At 45.8% G+C, this 15952-nt stretch overlaps 1 protein-coding gene across 4 annotated transcripts in view; it reads left to right on the forward strand.

Moving 5' to 3' along the window:
* MCFD2 (multiple coagulation factor deficiency 2, ER cargo receptor complex subunit) overlaps positions 1 to 15119 on the forward strand; it is a 40600-nt gene extending 25481 nt beyond the window's left edge. The window contains exons 1-4 of one of the 4 annotated variants that reach the window (XM_025932834.2): positions 5256 to 5370; positions 11119 to 11279; positions 12071 to 12230; positions 13633 to 15119. In XM_025932834.2, coding sequence (XP_025788619.1) covers positions 11131 to 11279; positions 12071 to 12230; positions 13633 to 13764 — 441 coding nt within the window. In that variant the 5' untranslated portion in view covers positions 5256 to 5370; positions 11119 to 11130 and the 3' untranslated portion in view covers positions 13765 to 15119. The other 3 variants (XM_086701159.1, XM_025932833.2, XM_086701158.1) reach the window with 3 other exon arrangements.
* The last annotated feature ends 833 nt before the right edge of the window (positions 15120 to 15952 follow it).

Here is a 15952-nt window from a genome sequence, read left to right on the forward strand (position 1 = left end):
TGCTCTTGCTGGTGTATCCATGGTCACAGCCACCTGGGAAAACTTTGGCAGTATATTGTAAAGCTGAATATCTGTGTTCCCTATAAGCCAGTGGTTCTATTCCCAGGTAAATACCTGATGGAGATGCAAACAGATGTGCAACAAAAGAAATGTTCTACAACATTCAATGCAGCATTGTTTACAATAGTTTCAAACTGGGAACTACCTAGATGTGCATAGAGAGTAGAATACCATACAGAAATGAGAATGGTCTAAAACTACACACACTGTAGGTGAATCTGAAAATAATGTTGAGTCAAAGAAGCCAGAGACAAAAGAGTGTGTATTGTGTGATTCCATTTATAGAAAATACAAAAACAGGTAAAATGTCTCTGTGCTATTAGAAGTCAGGATAGCAGTTACCTTTTGGGGAGAGGGTGGTACTTGGGAGGGAGCACAGGGGGGACTCCCAGGATGTTGGTAATGTTCTGTTTCTCGATATGGGTGATAGTTATATGGGTGTGTTCAATTTCTGAAAATTTATGGAGCTGTATGCTTTTCTATATGTGTATGTACTGTTGTGAAATAATAGAAAATACATGTAGTGGTCTCTACTGCTGGTTCCTGGCACAGAGCTCCTAAAACCTTCGTAATTTCCCAAGTGATAAGAACACTAGGAACATCTTTTGTTCTAGTATTTGATCTTTGACCCTGATTCCTGACCCTGGTTTCTGACACAGTTCTTAAATCCCTTGGAATTTCCTGGGTGATAGGAGTGTCTTTTGTGGTAATGAGATGACTCTTGTTAGGGTCCTGGATGGCTTCCGAGTGGAGGTTGGTCATCAGAAAGACCAAGCCATGATTAGAAGCTTGGAACTTACAGCCTGACTCCCCATTCTCCAGAAAAGAGAGAGGGACTGGAGATTGATCTAATAATCAATTATGCTTATGTCAGGAAGCCTCCATAAAAATCCCAATAGCACAGGATTTGGAGAGCTTCTGGGTTGGTGAACACAACCATGTGTTGGGAGGGTGGTGCACCCCCACTCTGCAGGACCCCAAGCTCCTGCACTTGGGACCCTTCCAGACCTCATCCTCTGTATTTCCAAATCTGGCTATTTTCAACAGTGTCTTTTATTACGTAATAAACTGGCAGACCTCAGTAAGCATTTCCCTGAGTTCTGGGAGCTATTCTACCAAATGATCAAATCCAAGAAGGGGGTCATGGGAACCTCCAATTTTTAGCCAAGTCGGGCAGAAATTGTGGGTAACCTGGGCACCTACTACTTGTGATTGTCATCTGAAGTGGGGGGGGGGGCAGTCTCAGGGATTGAGCCCTTAGACTACTAACTCCAGTTTGTGTCAGAATTGAATAGCATTGTAGTACACTCAGCTAGTGTTGCAGAGAATTGCTTGGTGTGGGGAGAAAATCCACACATCTGATGTCAGAGGTATTGTGTTTGTAAGTAAAGGACAATAGGAGTGTGTCTTTCATCTATAGCTGTACAACAATAAAATGTATGCAAATACTTTCAGTGCACAGTGTGAAGATACAATGAAAGCTTCCTTTTAGGAAAAAAAAAAAGCATGCAAAGCATAATATACCTCCATAGTAAACCACATCCAATCCTGCTGGACATATATAGTAAGGGATCTCCTCTGTGGCAGTATGTTAAGTTTTTGACTAGGGAATCTACCAGCCCCTCACTTGTTCTGTGCCCTGGTTGTGTAGAATGCCAGTGTTTGTATCCCACTTCCTGTTGGAGGGGATTCAGGAATCCAGGGATTGCCCTAAGTGTTAAACAGTAACAGACTGATGTTGACCAGGCTTCAGATTTTAAGGACATAAGTGATTCCCTCAATCATTTGTTAGGCTTCTGGTCAATTCCATGCATGAGTAATAACAATCAAATAACTTATCTACGGGGTCTTTAAATGGTTTTCTAATTAAAGATTTTAAAAATGTTTTCCCATGGGGTGCCTGGGTGGCTTAGTCAGTTAAGGGTTCAACTCTTGATTTCAGCTCAGTTCGTGATCTCATGGTTCATGAGATCCCAGCCCCCCATGGAGCCCTGCGTCAGGCTCTGGGCTGACAGAAAGCCTGCTTGGGATCTTCTCTCTCCCTCTATCTGACCCTCCCTTGCTTGTGTGCTCTCTCTCTCAAAATAAATAAATAAAAATTTTTTTTTTTCCAAATAGGTAACATTTTTCTTGGTTAAAAAGAAAATACAAAAAGAAATAAATTAAGGTCTTATTGGGGCACCTAGGTGGCTCAGTAGGTTAAGCACCCAACTTTGGCTCAGGTCATGATCTTGTGGTTTGTAAGCTTGAGCCCCAAACAGGCTCTGTGCTGACAGCTTGGAGCCTGGAGCCTGCTTTGGATTCTGTGTCTCCCTCTCTTTCTGCCCCTACCCCACTTGCACTCTGTCTCTTTCTCTCAAAAATAATAATAGTAATAATAAGGTCATATTCTCACCTCTGTTCTCTTTTGTTAGTTTCTTGTGTATACCTCGAGTGCTTAATTTTGCAAAACAAGCAAATCAAGTATCAGAATATTTAAGTCTTCTAGGGGCTGCTTTTTGTGTGCTCAATTACAGTTAAGGCAATTCAAAACAACAGTTGCAGGCAGAGATGCCACCTATAGTCCATTTTTGCTACCTTGGGCCTCAATCTTCTCTCCTGATAAAGCTGCCTCTTCCCTGCTTCCACTTGTGCTGGGTATACAAAGAAAATTATTTATTTCAAGCTAGTGAGACTCCAAGTTGTGGGACTAGGTCAGTTTAGGTTGTAAACTGCAGGTAAGGAATTCCGCCCTTACCAAGTCCTCATTTTTAATCTCTGCTTTCAAATCAGGTATCTCTAATCTAGATTTGTCACTCACTTGCTGAAAGCTACTAAAAAAAAAAAAAAAAGGCAACACCACTAACGTTTTATATTGATCCTGAGATTTCTCCTACAGTACAACTTCGGTTGGTCCAGCAAGTGACAGCAGTTTGACAGTTTCACTACTGCTTAACAAGTTGCTCACCAACTTTCCAATTTGGAATGGAGTCTTCACCACTGGGTATACCTTAACCTGCATATAGCTAATTCCACATTAGTGTCTGTTTTTAGTGTACTACTTCTGGTACCAAATTATTTGCCTGTTAAGAATTGGTTCAACTACAAGTTACAGCGCATTCACCTATAAATGGCTTAAATAAATGTGTGCTCTCATTCATGGACTAGAATGGGGGCAATAATGGGTGCAGGGAGGTCAGTTAGGAAGCTCTCACAGAAGTACAGGTAGCAGATGATGGTTTCATGGCTACCAATTATACCTCAGTAGAGCTAGGGGAAAAACAAGAATATCCCCTAGAATTTTGGCTTGAAGAACTAAATGGATGGCAATGATATTCACTAAAATGAGCAAAACAGGGAGGTACATGCTTGGGGATGAAAATATTTGGGGAGGCCAAGTTAAATTTGAGATGCCAGTTAGACATTCGTCAAGTATGCACTTTTTTAGGGAATTAGGAATTACAGGGAGAGGTCATTGTTAGAGAAAATTTGGAGCCACCTGCTTATAAGTGGTACCTAAAATCATAGGACTAGATGAAATCACAGAAGGAGTTGGGTAGATAAAGAGGAGACTCAGGATAGTACCCAGGGTACTTTGATATTTATAGGTTGAGCAGGAGATGAGAAGCCAGGGAAAAGAACTCAAGAAAGAATAGCCAATGAGCTAGGAGGGCTAAGAGTGCATGATGTCAGAAAATGAGAAGAAAGTGTTTCAACGTGGGAGTGGTTGACTATGTTAAATAGTACTGAGAGGGCAAGCAAAAACAGAACAGAGAAGGGACCACTGGATTTGCATGGAGATTGCAGTTTCAGCAGTATGGTGGGATAGAAACCAGAGGGCAAGCTTATATGATGATGGGAATGGTCTATTAGAGAGGGAGCAATTGGTAATTCTAGAGAAAGACATAGAGGTTAAGATCCACAGAAAAAGTGGGAGCGTTGGTTAAACAGAATGAGAACACAAGACTATGTCTTATTTGTATATCTAGTAGCTCCTAGCGCAGTGTCTTATACATAGGAAGTACTCAAGAAATGTTACTGAATCAATGAATAAATGGGCAAATGTAAGAATGGGTGGATGACAGATGCAGTGCTGAAGAATGAACTAGATCAAAGTAACCCAAACTTCAGACTAAGGAAAGAAGGGGGTCTTGAACTAATAGGGTTTCTTCAAGGACTTTGGGATCCTGGGATTTTTCTCTGGGAGAGGATTAACAGATTTTAATCTCAGAAGAAGATGGGAGAAGAAATGGGGTACTGTCAATGGCAGTTACCTTGGCCACCTTTCAAGGCACTGATCTGCTAAAGCAGAGTACAGGGAGGCTTCTGGGATCATCTCACTTAACCCCTTTCTTTCTTGCCCAGTGTCTCCCTTTCTGAATCCAGGCTCATATGAAAAATGATTATGTATCTTTATGAACACAAATGGGAGAAGGGGTTTAAAAAAATGACGGTCCCACACTCATTTACCCATCTGGTCAATAAATATTCATGGAATGATAGTATTGTATAGGGGGAAAGGTGTAAGAGCAGGATTATGAGGGGCTTATGGTTTCTTTTGTTTGTGGGTCTGTTTGGGTGGGGGGTGGGGGGTGGGGGGAAGGGGTTGAAGTGCTTTGTCTTCTATTGAGATAGAAGGTGATTTCACTAACTGCACAGGTAAGGTGGTTTTTGAACTGGGCTGCCCATAAAATCTTGGTGGGACTCGTATACAATTGAATAGGTCTTGCAGCTTAAGCGGTTTGTGGACTGCAGCAAGTGGAGGCTGGAAGTAGGACAATCTTGGAATCGCAGGATCTCTAGCTGGCTCCAGCGTCTTCTAGGCATTTCATGAGAAGTGGAACTAGGATTCCTATGATCTTTCTTCCAAACCTACAGGTGGAGGAACCGAGGAACCTGTAAAAGTGGAAGCCGAATGGAAGCCAGCTGTAGCATCCTCCCCATCCCCATTAACCATCCTATGTCCCACGCTGGACTACATTCCTAGCAAGCTGCCGGGCCGAGAAGGCTCAAGTGGCCCAACCTTGGCTAGAGCCGACTGTCGCCCTCGGGAAGGCTGGCTGGCTGGCTGGCTGAGGAACTGCGCCTGTCGGGCCCTAGTTTGTCCCGGGCCCTTTACACGTGGAATCACCCTAGCGGTCCACACTGCCTCGCGCCGGGCAGGGGTGGGACTCTGTGGCGCCAATGGGCGGCCAGAGGGGAACGCGCATGCGCACAGCGCGGCGGGGCGGGGAGGGCGTGGAAAAGCGTTGCAAGGACGGGGGCTGGCGAGGCTCACGCTAGGAGGCTTCGCGTCTGAGGAAAACTGCTTGGAAACTGGGTGCAGCGAGGGTGAGTGAACCCAGGAGGAGCCGAGGCCCGGGCTTCGTCCTCTAAGGTCTGTGACTCGACCCTGGAGAAGGAGGTCGTTGGGGCGGCACTCAGGCGTCTGCAGTGGGGCGGGATCCCGGCGCTTCTCTCAGGGGCTCGGGGCTTCCGGCTCAGGTTGGGGGACGGGAGCGGCCTGAGTAGGGGTCTCGGCCTCTGCGCTGCCTCGGGAAGCTTAGCCGGCGGCGGGGAGCACAGCCACTCTCCTGGAACAGAGGCGGCCGGGGGCTTTGAAGCCAGATGGGCCCGGCTGGGGGCGTTACTCTCGTCTACCGCCGGTACCTTGTGTCCCAGAGGGGGTCACAACAAACAGGTCCTGTCTGGCCAACCGTGTGGGAAGATGGGGGAAGCCCACTTCCTCTTGAATCCCCTGTCTGGGCGTGGCACCGCCATGCACCCGGTGCCCAAGCCAGAAACCTGGGCGTCACTCTAACCGGCCCCCCATCCCCGCCCCGGCTCGGCACTCCTTCACCCACCCAATCGAATCTATCACAGGTCTCTTAGATACTTCCCACTTCGCCCCTGATCCATGGCCTCTCTGCTGCAGCTAGTTCAGGCCACCGTCATTTCACCCCTGCACTACATCAATAACATCTTGACTGATCTTTTGATCCTTTGTAGTTTGTTCTGTACTGGAAAGCCAGAGTGATAATCTTAAAACACAGACCTGTTAATGTCACCAGATCCCTTCCCCCATTCCCCTTCTGTCCTTAGTGGATTTTCATTGTTCTTTCGAGCTCTTGAACATAGCTTATACAGGCCCTTCATGACCTGTTCTGTTTTTATCTTACTCCAGTTCTCTTCCCCACTCTGTTCCAATGGATTAGGCCCCCTGGCCAAACAACCTTCCTTATCAAATGGGCCTGGTTATCCCAGAGTAGCAGATTTCAGTTCCCTGCCAGCCTGCAGAATTATTTAGACAAGCTAACCATATGCTTCCATCCAGTTCTACCTCTCTACTGTGTCTTCGACCCTCTTGAACCTTTTGTAGTTCCTGGGTTGAGCCAAGTCTCTTACAGGCTTAGGTGTTGGTTACATTCTTTTCTCTCTGCCTGAAGTACTATACTTTAGTTGAAAAAATCCTTTTCTCCCTCATGTGTTACTCCAGGTGTGGGTTAGGGTTTCAGCGGTACTCCATAGGGGTCTATTTATTAGTCTCTCTTTTCCACCAGGCTGGAATCAGTGTGACAGGCACCTGTCTGGGCCATAGTCCTCAGTACCTTGTGTGGCACCAGGCTGTTAGTAAGGAGTGTGTTGCTTAAATGCATAATGAAGCCTGGCTGCTTCTCGGGCTCCCCAAATAAACATATGGATCCAGTTATTAAATGTTCTGCTTTTCAGAACCAATTCTCAATCTCCAACCCATGTAGCAGTTTCTTTGGCCTAGGAACCTGGCTGTATTCTTGCCTTCAGTCCAGGACTGTGGCAGTGGTAAATGGGAAGTACCCTTCAGAGTTTTTCTTTGGCATTGACTTTGGGTACAGGATGTCTGGATATTAGTGAGTGTGGCTGCTTTTGAGTTTGAATTCTTTTTTTTTTTTTTTTAATTAAACTTTTTTTTAATATTTACTTATTTCAGAGAGAGAGAGAGCGCGAGAGCGAGCATACGCCTGCATGAGTGGGGGAGGGGCAGAGAGAGGGAGACAGAATCCAAAGCAGGCTCCAGGCTCTGAGCTGTCAGCACAGAGCCCGATGTGGGGCTCAAACCCGTGAACTGCGAGATCATGACCTCAGCCAAAGTCAGGCAGTCAACCGACTGAGCCACCCAGGCACCCCTGGTTTGAATTCTTAACCGAGGGCCCCTGGCAGGAGAGAAAACCTGCTAACAGCTGCTGCAATCTTTATAGGAGGAAGGCTGGCTCCAAACTCTTAACATGCTGATAGGGCTAATGACACAATGGGAGGAGAGGGTGGACCAAGCTGGCCAGCAGGCCCTGGTGGGAGAGCTCCAAAGGGGTTATTTTTCCAGCTTAGGCCAGATCTTCTGTGATAGGGAACAGCATATCTAGGTGCCAAAACCCACTGCCCTGAATCAGACCTGAGGATGTGCTGTTCTCCAGTCAGCTTAGCACTTTGTGATTGGTAGAGTAAGTGAGAGACTGAGATGACAGTGTCCTGGCCCTCACAGAGGGAGGGAAAAGAACAATATGTGACTATATGTTGTGAGAGGCTGCAGACTGAAGTCAGAGGAGAGAAAGATTGGTGTGGCTGGAAGAATCCTGAAATGACATTTGAACTAGGCCTGGAAGGAAGAGGGCAGACAGGTTAATGGAACATTGGGAGCAAAGGCTCTGGGCCTGGAAGAGGCTGCTGGAGTGGTGAGGGGAGCCCTGTTACACTGAGACTGGCTACTGAGCCTGGTCTGGTACTTCCCTCCCAGGACTGAGGCTTCTCCTTGTCAAGGATGTCTGAAAGCAGGGGTTGGGTTCTGAAATCTCTTTCAGAAGTCTCTCCTTTGGATTTTTTTTCCAGTCTGGCCTCTATAATTTCTCAAAGAAGGCAGTGAGCTTGGGAAATGCTGGGGTTTATCTAACAGCCTGTTTGCTCATGGCCTTGAACTAAATCATTGGAGTATGGGTGATGCAACATGTTCTTCAGGCAAAGGGAAGTTGCTTATATTTCTTTTTGAATGTGACAGTTTAATTTGTTAGGTGGCAGATTCCCTGTTCTCACTGTAGCACTTGAGGGAAAGTTTCTCCTCTGTGTTTGGTAGATTGATTGGACTTGTGTTATGTTCTGTTAGAAACCTGCTGCAACAAACCAAAATGGGACATGTCCACAACAACTGGTTCTTGACCTTTATTCTGCCTCCCTTGAGAGAATGTGGACCCATAGTTACTGTATTACCTATCCCTTGGTTTCTTTTTGGTGTTTTTTAAATAGAACCTATTTCTCCTCTACACACATACACAATTTGATACTAAGCTTCCAACCACATAGTTATAAGAAATTATGCTATGGGTTCATTGATCACTCGACTATCTGATAGATATCTCCAAAAAAAAGTTTTATGCTCAGTTACACTGACATCAAAACTCGGCAGTGTATCTGTGAAGATGGGGATCCCTCCCCCCACCGCCCACTAAGGACTGTGGCACACAGGCTGAAACCGTCAGCCCCTGTGCCAGGCGCTGTGCCTGCTGCTGGGAATGTGGTTCCCTCCCTGCCCTCATAGAGCTCAGTCCAGCAGGGAGCACTTACAAGTAATCAGGCAGTTTTCAAGGTCGCATTCACATCTGTTGTCAGACCGGACCCTTCTGAAGGGAGTCACTCAGGAGCGAATGGGAAGAATGCCTAAGCCAGACTCAGATTTGAAGAAGCCTTGCTGGAGAAAGCGATGTCTACTGTGCATGAGTCTAAGAGGCTTGGGAGGAACTGGCTTCCCTCTCTGATCTCTCCTGTCTCAGAATTCTAAGATACGTGGTTAGACCAAGCTGTTCTGCTCTGGCCTGGGCAGTCACTGCTGGGAGTAACTTGAGACCTTGTTTTTGGGTACCAGATACAGTGGCAGTGGCCTTGTCAGGGACTGGACACTTTTATTTGGTAAAACTGGAAATGTAGTTTCTGGTCCTGAATTATTTTCTATGGATGAGAATTAAATGGAAGCCCCCCCCCCCCTTTAAATTCCATTCATACATATTTGAGCAAAATTATGGGGTAAGTCACATTAAATACACATTTATAAAGAAAAACATGTTTATAGTAGGAACATTAGACCTTAGGAATCCTTAGAATCCTTAGTAGGAACTGAGAAAAGTAAAAAGAAGAAAAATCCAAATCACACCTCCTATTTCAGAAAATAATCTTTTAACCATTTTTAGCCATTGTTCTATGTATGAAATATACACTTTTTTTTTTTTACAAAATTATTTTTCACAGACTTTTGCAGTCTGCTCTTTTTCATTAAATATTAAAAATCATTTCTTACTGTTAAGTATGATGTTGCATTATGATGTCCCTATACAGTTGTAAGATTAGATGCTGCGTTTTGGCCCCCTGGAAGTTACACCCCAGCCACTGTTGTTCCCTTGAGGAAGGAACTGTTGAAGGGGTTACCACTGATAGGCAAAATGGGTTTGGGAAATTTTCCTGAACGTTATGGGGATGGTATTCTCCCGGAGTCCCACCTTTTGGGATGGGTGAGAGGGCTGCCACACAGCTCCTTGCCAGCCCCAGGTACAGAGGCTTTGGAGTGAGCTGTGTGTGTGATGGATGCAAGGAATGACCAGTACCCTAAAGCTTTCTCTTTACTGCTGTTAGTTTGGTCTTGTGGCTACCGTTGGCCCATTAGAAATCACTGGCCTTTGTTATCAGCAGAATTTGTGCTGCCTTTTGGGAGATGGATATGTAGTCCTTGTGTTGGTATGGAGGATCAACATGGTGCTAGCCTAGCATGCAAAGCCATATCCCATAGAGCCTGGTCAACCTCTGTGCCCCATTGTCCACCATTCTGCCTGCTTCATTTCCTCTAGGCTCCCCCTGACTACACCACTTGGAGTTTCTTTCCCACTTGTCTGACCTTCTGCTCTGCTCACAGCATTGCCTTAGTTGGTATGGCGGTCCTTCACCTTTTTGAGATCGGTCTATAAGCCCCCGGAAAGACTGGGATTTTGAATTTCACAAATCGTAGAGGCCTGCTTGAGCCTTGGTGGGGAATCCTGGGAACGAAGCACTCCTGCCCTCAGGAACTTACTGTGTAGCTGACTGTATCTTATTGACCATAGTTGCAGGTCTAGCCAAACTCCGGGAGTACTTAATGGAATCCTAACGTCTGTGTAACTCTCCTTTCTGCTGCTCTTTCACAGTGGTTGGGTTACCTGTCACAGTCCTGGGAGATGGATGAGGCAGGGGTTAATGTCCTTTTTCCCGTGTCCCCTACTGCAGGCCTTGATCTGACCTGCCTCATCGCTTCCCTCAACTGCCACATTCCTAGCTCTGGTCTTGCTCCACCAAATACCTTGCCCCCATTGTGCTGCTGGATGTGCCACTCTGAAACCAAGCTCTGATCTCATCTCCCATTCACAAATCCTCAGTGGCTCCCATCTGTTCTCCAGAAACTTCAGCCTTCTTAGCCTAGCATGCAAAGCCATATCCCATAGAGCCTGGTCAACCTCTGTGCCCCATTGTCCACCATTCTGCCTGCTTCATATCCTCTAGGCTCCCCCTGACTACACCACTTGGAGTTTCTTTCCCACTTGTCTGACCTTCTGCTCTGCTCACAGCATTGCCTTAGTCCTTCAGTCCCTGCATGTCCACAGCAAACTGTGGCCTCAGCCTTCACTGATCTTCCTTCACCCAGAGGAAATTTGTTCCTCTGAACTCTCAGTTTTTTATTTTTCTTTAGGACACCTCGCTTTCTGCCTTTTTAGTGCTCTCCATAGGAAGTATTTCACCAGACGGTAAGCTTCTTGTAGGCAGGAGTAATCTTCAGATCCCTTTAACCTCTCATTGAGTTGTTTGGCATTCTGAAGGAGCTTCAGGAAATGTCATGAAGCCCTCCCACCCGCTCTTTGAGTGATGGGGACTTGGAGTGCCCAAGGTCATCCCACACTGTAAAGGCAGAGCTGGCCTTAGGTCCAGTTGGACATGTTCTCTTCCCCAACTTCATTCCTTTCACTGAGTTCCTTCTCCAGGAGCATCACACTGTCATGTTTTGAAAGAACCTTAGCTCTGGTGTTTTCACCTGCACCTTCTATGTTCCCCACCTCCCAGGTGCCGGCGACCATGAGATCTCTGCGGCTGCTCAGAACCCCCTTCCTGTGTGGTCTGCTCTGGGCCTTCTGTGCTCCAGGTGCCGGGGCTGAGGAGCCTGGGGCCAGCTTCTCCCATCCTGGCAGCGTGGGCCTGGATAAGAATACAGTGCACGACCAAGAGTACGTATCCAGCCAGGGCTGGGGTCCCAGAGCCTCCCCCCTGCAGCTGCAGTCGGTAGCCACCCTTCTACTGTTTGTACAACTCCTTGACGTTTTTCAAGAGTGATTATTTATTCCTTATAGCCACCTGTAAATCAGGCAGTCTTTTTCCATCATCATTTCATAGATGGAGGATCTTGATGCCCAGATGAGATAAATGACTTGCCTGAATTCATCCTGTCTCTCTTTCACCACAGACAGACATACAGACAACCCCTCTGCATTCATGCTTATGCGTGCACGCGCGCACACACGCACACACACACACACACACACACACACACACACACACATTCTCACACACGTGTATACAGTAGTGGTGACAGAATCCAGGATAAAACTAAGGTTTCTGGACTGACTAGAGCTTTTCCTTTTTTTACTGTCACATTCTAACACTGAATTATTTGTTGCAACTTTTGTCCTGGGCCAGTTAGGCTCACACATAATTTGTTTTCCTTGAATTGGTTCAAAAAACTGTGTTTAATTGCTAGTCTCCCATGATGTTATAACAGCATTCTAATAATAAAGTGGAAAACACCCATAATCTTGCCAGCTTAGCAGGTGAACTGTTTGACTTTTCCCTGCTCCTTTCATGGCCTTGCCTGTATCTATCATCCTTGAGTGTGCTTTGCCACGCTTTCTGTTTTTCTGGAATGAGTGAACCTTAAGATCTTGAACTTCTCAGTTCTTAACGTTTTGGTGTGATCCCGGGGTTGCTGCCAAGTGGTCTGAGTCTGACTATCGGTTTTTAGGCATATCATGGAGCATCTAGAAGGTGTCATCAACAAACCAGAGGCGGAGATGTCCCCACAAGAACTGCAGCTCCATTATTTCAAAATGCATGATTATGATGGCAATAATTTGCTTGATGGCCTGGAGCTGTCCACAGCCATCACTCACGTCCATAAGGAGGTAGGTCTGCGGTAGCTCAGTGGGCAGCATCTCAGAAAGTGCTCTCCGCCCCCGCCCCCCACAAAGGTTCAGTCTTCAATCTTGATGACCTGTGCTGTCCTTGTACAACTGTATTGCTGTGTCTTCTTTGTCTGCTCATCGCTCCGTTCTGCCTCTTTTCCTATTCGGAGGCGCTTCTCACACAGGGTGACCTACTGAGGCAGAATCTCCAGGGACTCCCACTGCACACCAGAGCTTGAGAACCAGCACCTGAAGGACAGACCACATCAAAATGCGGAGCAGGGGAGAAGCTGTTTTATTTAAGGGTGGCAAACCAAGGGATCAAGGGACTCAGTAATAATTGAGGACTTGTGTGATACTACTCAGTGCTCCGTATGAAGCGGTTTACAGAGCATTTACAGAGTCTTTGCAGCAGCCTGGGAGTGGGCTGGGCAGGCACTGTTATTACCCCCATGTTGGAGGTGAGGGAACTGAAATCCAGATGTGTCCAGGTTTAGTGTCTGTCCTGCCCTGCCACACTTCAGTCTATAATGCGGAGAGGAGGACAGGCAGAGCTGGTGGTGCGAGCGTGCTCCTGGTGGCTAGCAGGAGAGCAGATCTGGGTTTGCTTTGAAGGTGGTGGGGAGCGCTAACAATGGCTTTGTGCAGAAGAGTGGCAGTGTCGCGGGAAGGTCCTTTGCCGTGGGAGGCAGACTGATGGACGCGGGGAGAGCTTGGCATCAGGGAGAGGACCTGGGATTCAGCAGTCCCAGAAGGCGAGGCTGGTGGTAGCGACAGGAGAGCAAAGGGTACGTGTGGGAGAGGTGGCAAAGGAAGAATTGGCAGAATGTGAACAGCGTTAGCATAGCACTCAGCACAGTGAGCCCTGCTGCAGCTCCCTCTGGAGCAGGGGAAGCACCTTTGTCTCAAAGACTGTAACATGGTCTCCTGGTTGGCAGTGCCTTCCTCTTGTTCTGACCCCAGGACGCTGTCCAGTGCAGACCGTTTGCACTTCACAAGGGCACATTGCACCCAGAGCTGACTCTCGGGAGAGCACGAGCTCTCAGCTTTTCTCTAGAATGGGTTTGTGGGAATTATGAACCTCATAATTCTGTGTAAGCCAGACCTAGCTTTCTCCAGTGAACATGTGTTACTTCTGTAATTAGAAAAGAGGGAAAAGTAATTTTTAAAACAAATAAGCAAGGACCTGCTTTGATTGCATCTTTTTCACTGGCAAATATAATTTCTAAATTGGATTTTTATGAATTGACTCTATGTCTGTTATATGGTTTGTAGATTCCTAGAAGTAGCCACATACTACATGGAAGGAGTTTTTGGACACACGAACATGGACATTTTAGACCTTAGCTAAGCACTTCCAGTAAAACGTGCGACTCATCGTTGTCTAATTTGTATTTTGTAGGAAGCGAATGAACAGGCACCACCAATGAGTGAAGCCGAACTGATTAATCTAATAGATGGTGTTTTGAGAGACGATGACAAAAACAATGATGGATACATTGACTATGCGGAATTTGCAAAATCACTGCAGTAGACGTTGTTTGGCCATCTAGTTGTATGCGAATGTGACCCGTCATAATGTGATTAAACACTTTCGGTAATGCGAAATAACTCCTTTCCAACTGCAACAGTATTTTGGTAAAAACCTATAGCGATTTGTTACCCTGGGGTGAGAAAGAGAAATCAAGAGAAATAGAAGAGAAGCAGGACATAGTTGTAGTCCCCAAGTACTGTTAAATCTCTTACTGGACAAGGGCTTGATTAAAGAATCCTTTCAAGAATATTGGACAGCTGGAGTGTGGTACTCAGGAACTTGACTGTAGGATGCTGCTGGTCTCTTGGTTTGCATTCATGCTACCGGAAAAGTAAGAGAAGCTTTGCCAAGTAGACACACTTTTCAGTAACAGTGAGGGAATGGCGTAAATGCCAAATGTTTTCCTGGTGGATTCTGTCTCTTTCGGTAAAGGTGGTCAGTATTCCACAAAGCTCCCCTGGCCTGAATGATGGCTTGCCCCCACCCTGGGCAAGTGAGTATTAGACTATCACAAGGCATAAGAAGGATGCCAGATACTGAATTCAGCTAGCCATAGAGTCTAAGATTCTGTGTCTTCTGACACTTTGGGAATGATACACAACTGACCTAAGTGATTAGCATTTTTTCGTTTTTCAGTATTTTGTAAAACTACTGCCACATCCTTTCTTTTATGTCTTCTTCGTCTTAGGAGAGACTTTGAATTTAAAATGTTCTTTATTCTAATCATTAGCAAATGTTTTAGCTTTCTTAATATTTGTATTTAACTCTTATTTCTAGGGTTTGTTTTTGCTGCTTAGAAACTATTAGGAACGCAAGGACTTTATCCCTCCTGCTTGGCACAGTGGGGTAAAGCTGCTAGCTGGTCTTGCCTAAGTGAGGAGAGAGAAGATCACCCAGCACCCATATTGCTGCAAGCTATATTTAGAAGGCATGGTGTTTAAATGACCTCTTCTAGCTTAAATATGTGAATTCTTTCAGATCAGGAAAGATTAAAAAAAGAAGCCTAAAAACTCTTAATTAAGACTGCGGATCTCAGTAACAGTTGAAAATGAGAAGTAGCAGCAGATTGTGATTTGGTCTATTGGATGTGGTGGACTTGCTGTGGTAAAAAACCTGAAATGATGGCTGAAAGGGGAAAAAACTGCCTAGGATTTGCTGTAAGACGCATAGAGACCTATTTTCTTTATTGAAGTATTCTTATAAGAAAACGTATGTATTTGTAAAAAATGGTTTCCTGTGTCAAGTATTTGTGCAATCAGAGCTGAATTGTAAACTATTCTTGTAATATCTAGTTATTTTGAAAGATTTATATATTGAATCCTGGGTATATGACCAATAAAGCTGATGAAACAAAATGAAGAGCAGTTGATTTTTGTCCAATAGGGGTCTTCTCCTCCCACATGAAGGTTTTGTTTATTTAGTACAGATGTTTCCATGTGCCTGCTCCCTCACAGGTCCTATGACCCTCCCTGGCTGTGCCCTGTTCTTTTGGCAGGGGTAGACTCCCAGTCATCAGTCACTTTCTGCTTTGATGCATTTCTTCTTCTGAGTGAAATCACTTTTTGGACCTTTCTTCTCTGGCCATGTTCAGATTATGACAGCATTGTCTAGCTTAGGAAAGTAACTGTTTTCTCCTGGAGTCTGGTGACTGTCTTTTCTTTGGCAGAAAATTTAATTAGGTAGCATTTTTGAAAGCCTCCCAGGCCCAAGCAAAAAGCACAGTCTCCCCTGGCATTTTGGGAATGACACCTTGTTCTGCCATTTGAAAAGGAAGGAAGGAAGTTAACCATTGCCTTCTCTCTCCCCTGCCCCCCGAAGATCTTTGGATGTTGCATTGGCTCTTCTTCATCCAGAGTTGCCCCTCTGGATGGATCTAATGGGTGGGCTCCCAGAACAACCTCATCCTGTTGGCTGCTGGGAAGGGACTGAGGCAGCTGGAGGGGGAAGGAAGCAGATCCTTACAAGGTAGAGTCACCCCATTAAATAGACGAGACAGACACCTCCTTCCTCCTTCCTCCTTCACAGCTGACTTCCCTTTGTAACTATTTCGTGCTAGCCTTTGTGGTCCTGTTTAGCAAATGTCCCTGGTGGGAGAGGGACCTGTGATACTAGGGACACAGTGACATTCTTGCATACCTCCTCTCTTCTAGCCTTCTCATAACCCACTTGAAGGATTTTTCAGAATGTA

Source organism: Puma concolor, chromosome A3 (assembly GCF_028749965.1).
Source record: "Puma concolor isolate L17-30 chromosome A3, mPumCon1.1.hap2, whole genome shotgun sequence".
Taxonomy (NCBI): domain Eukaryota; kingdom Metazoa; phylum Chordata; class Mammalia; order Carnivora; family Felidae; genus Puma; species Puma concolor.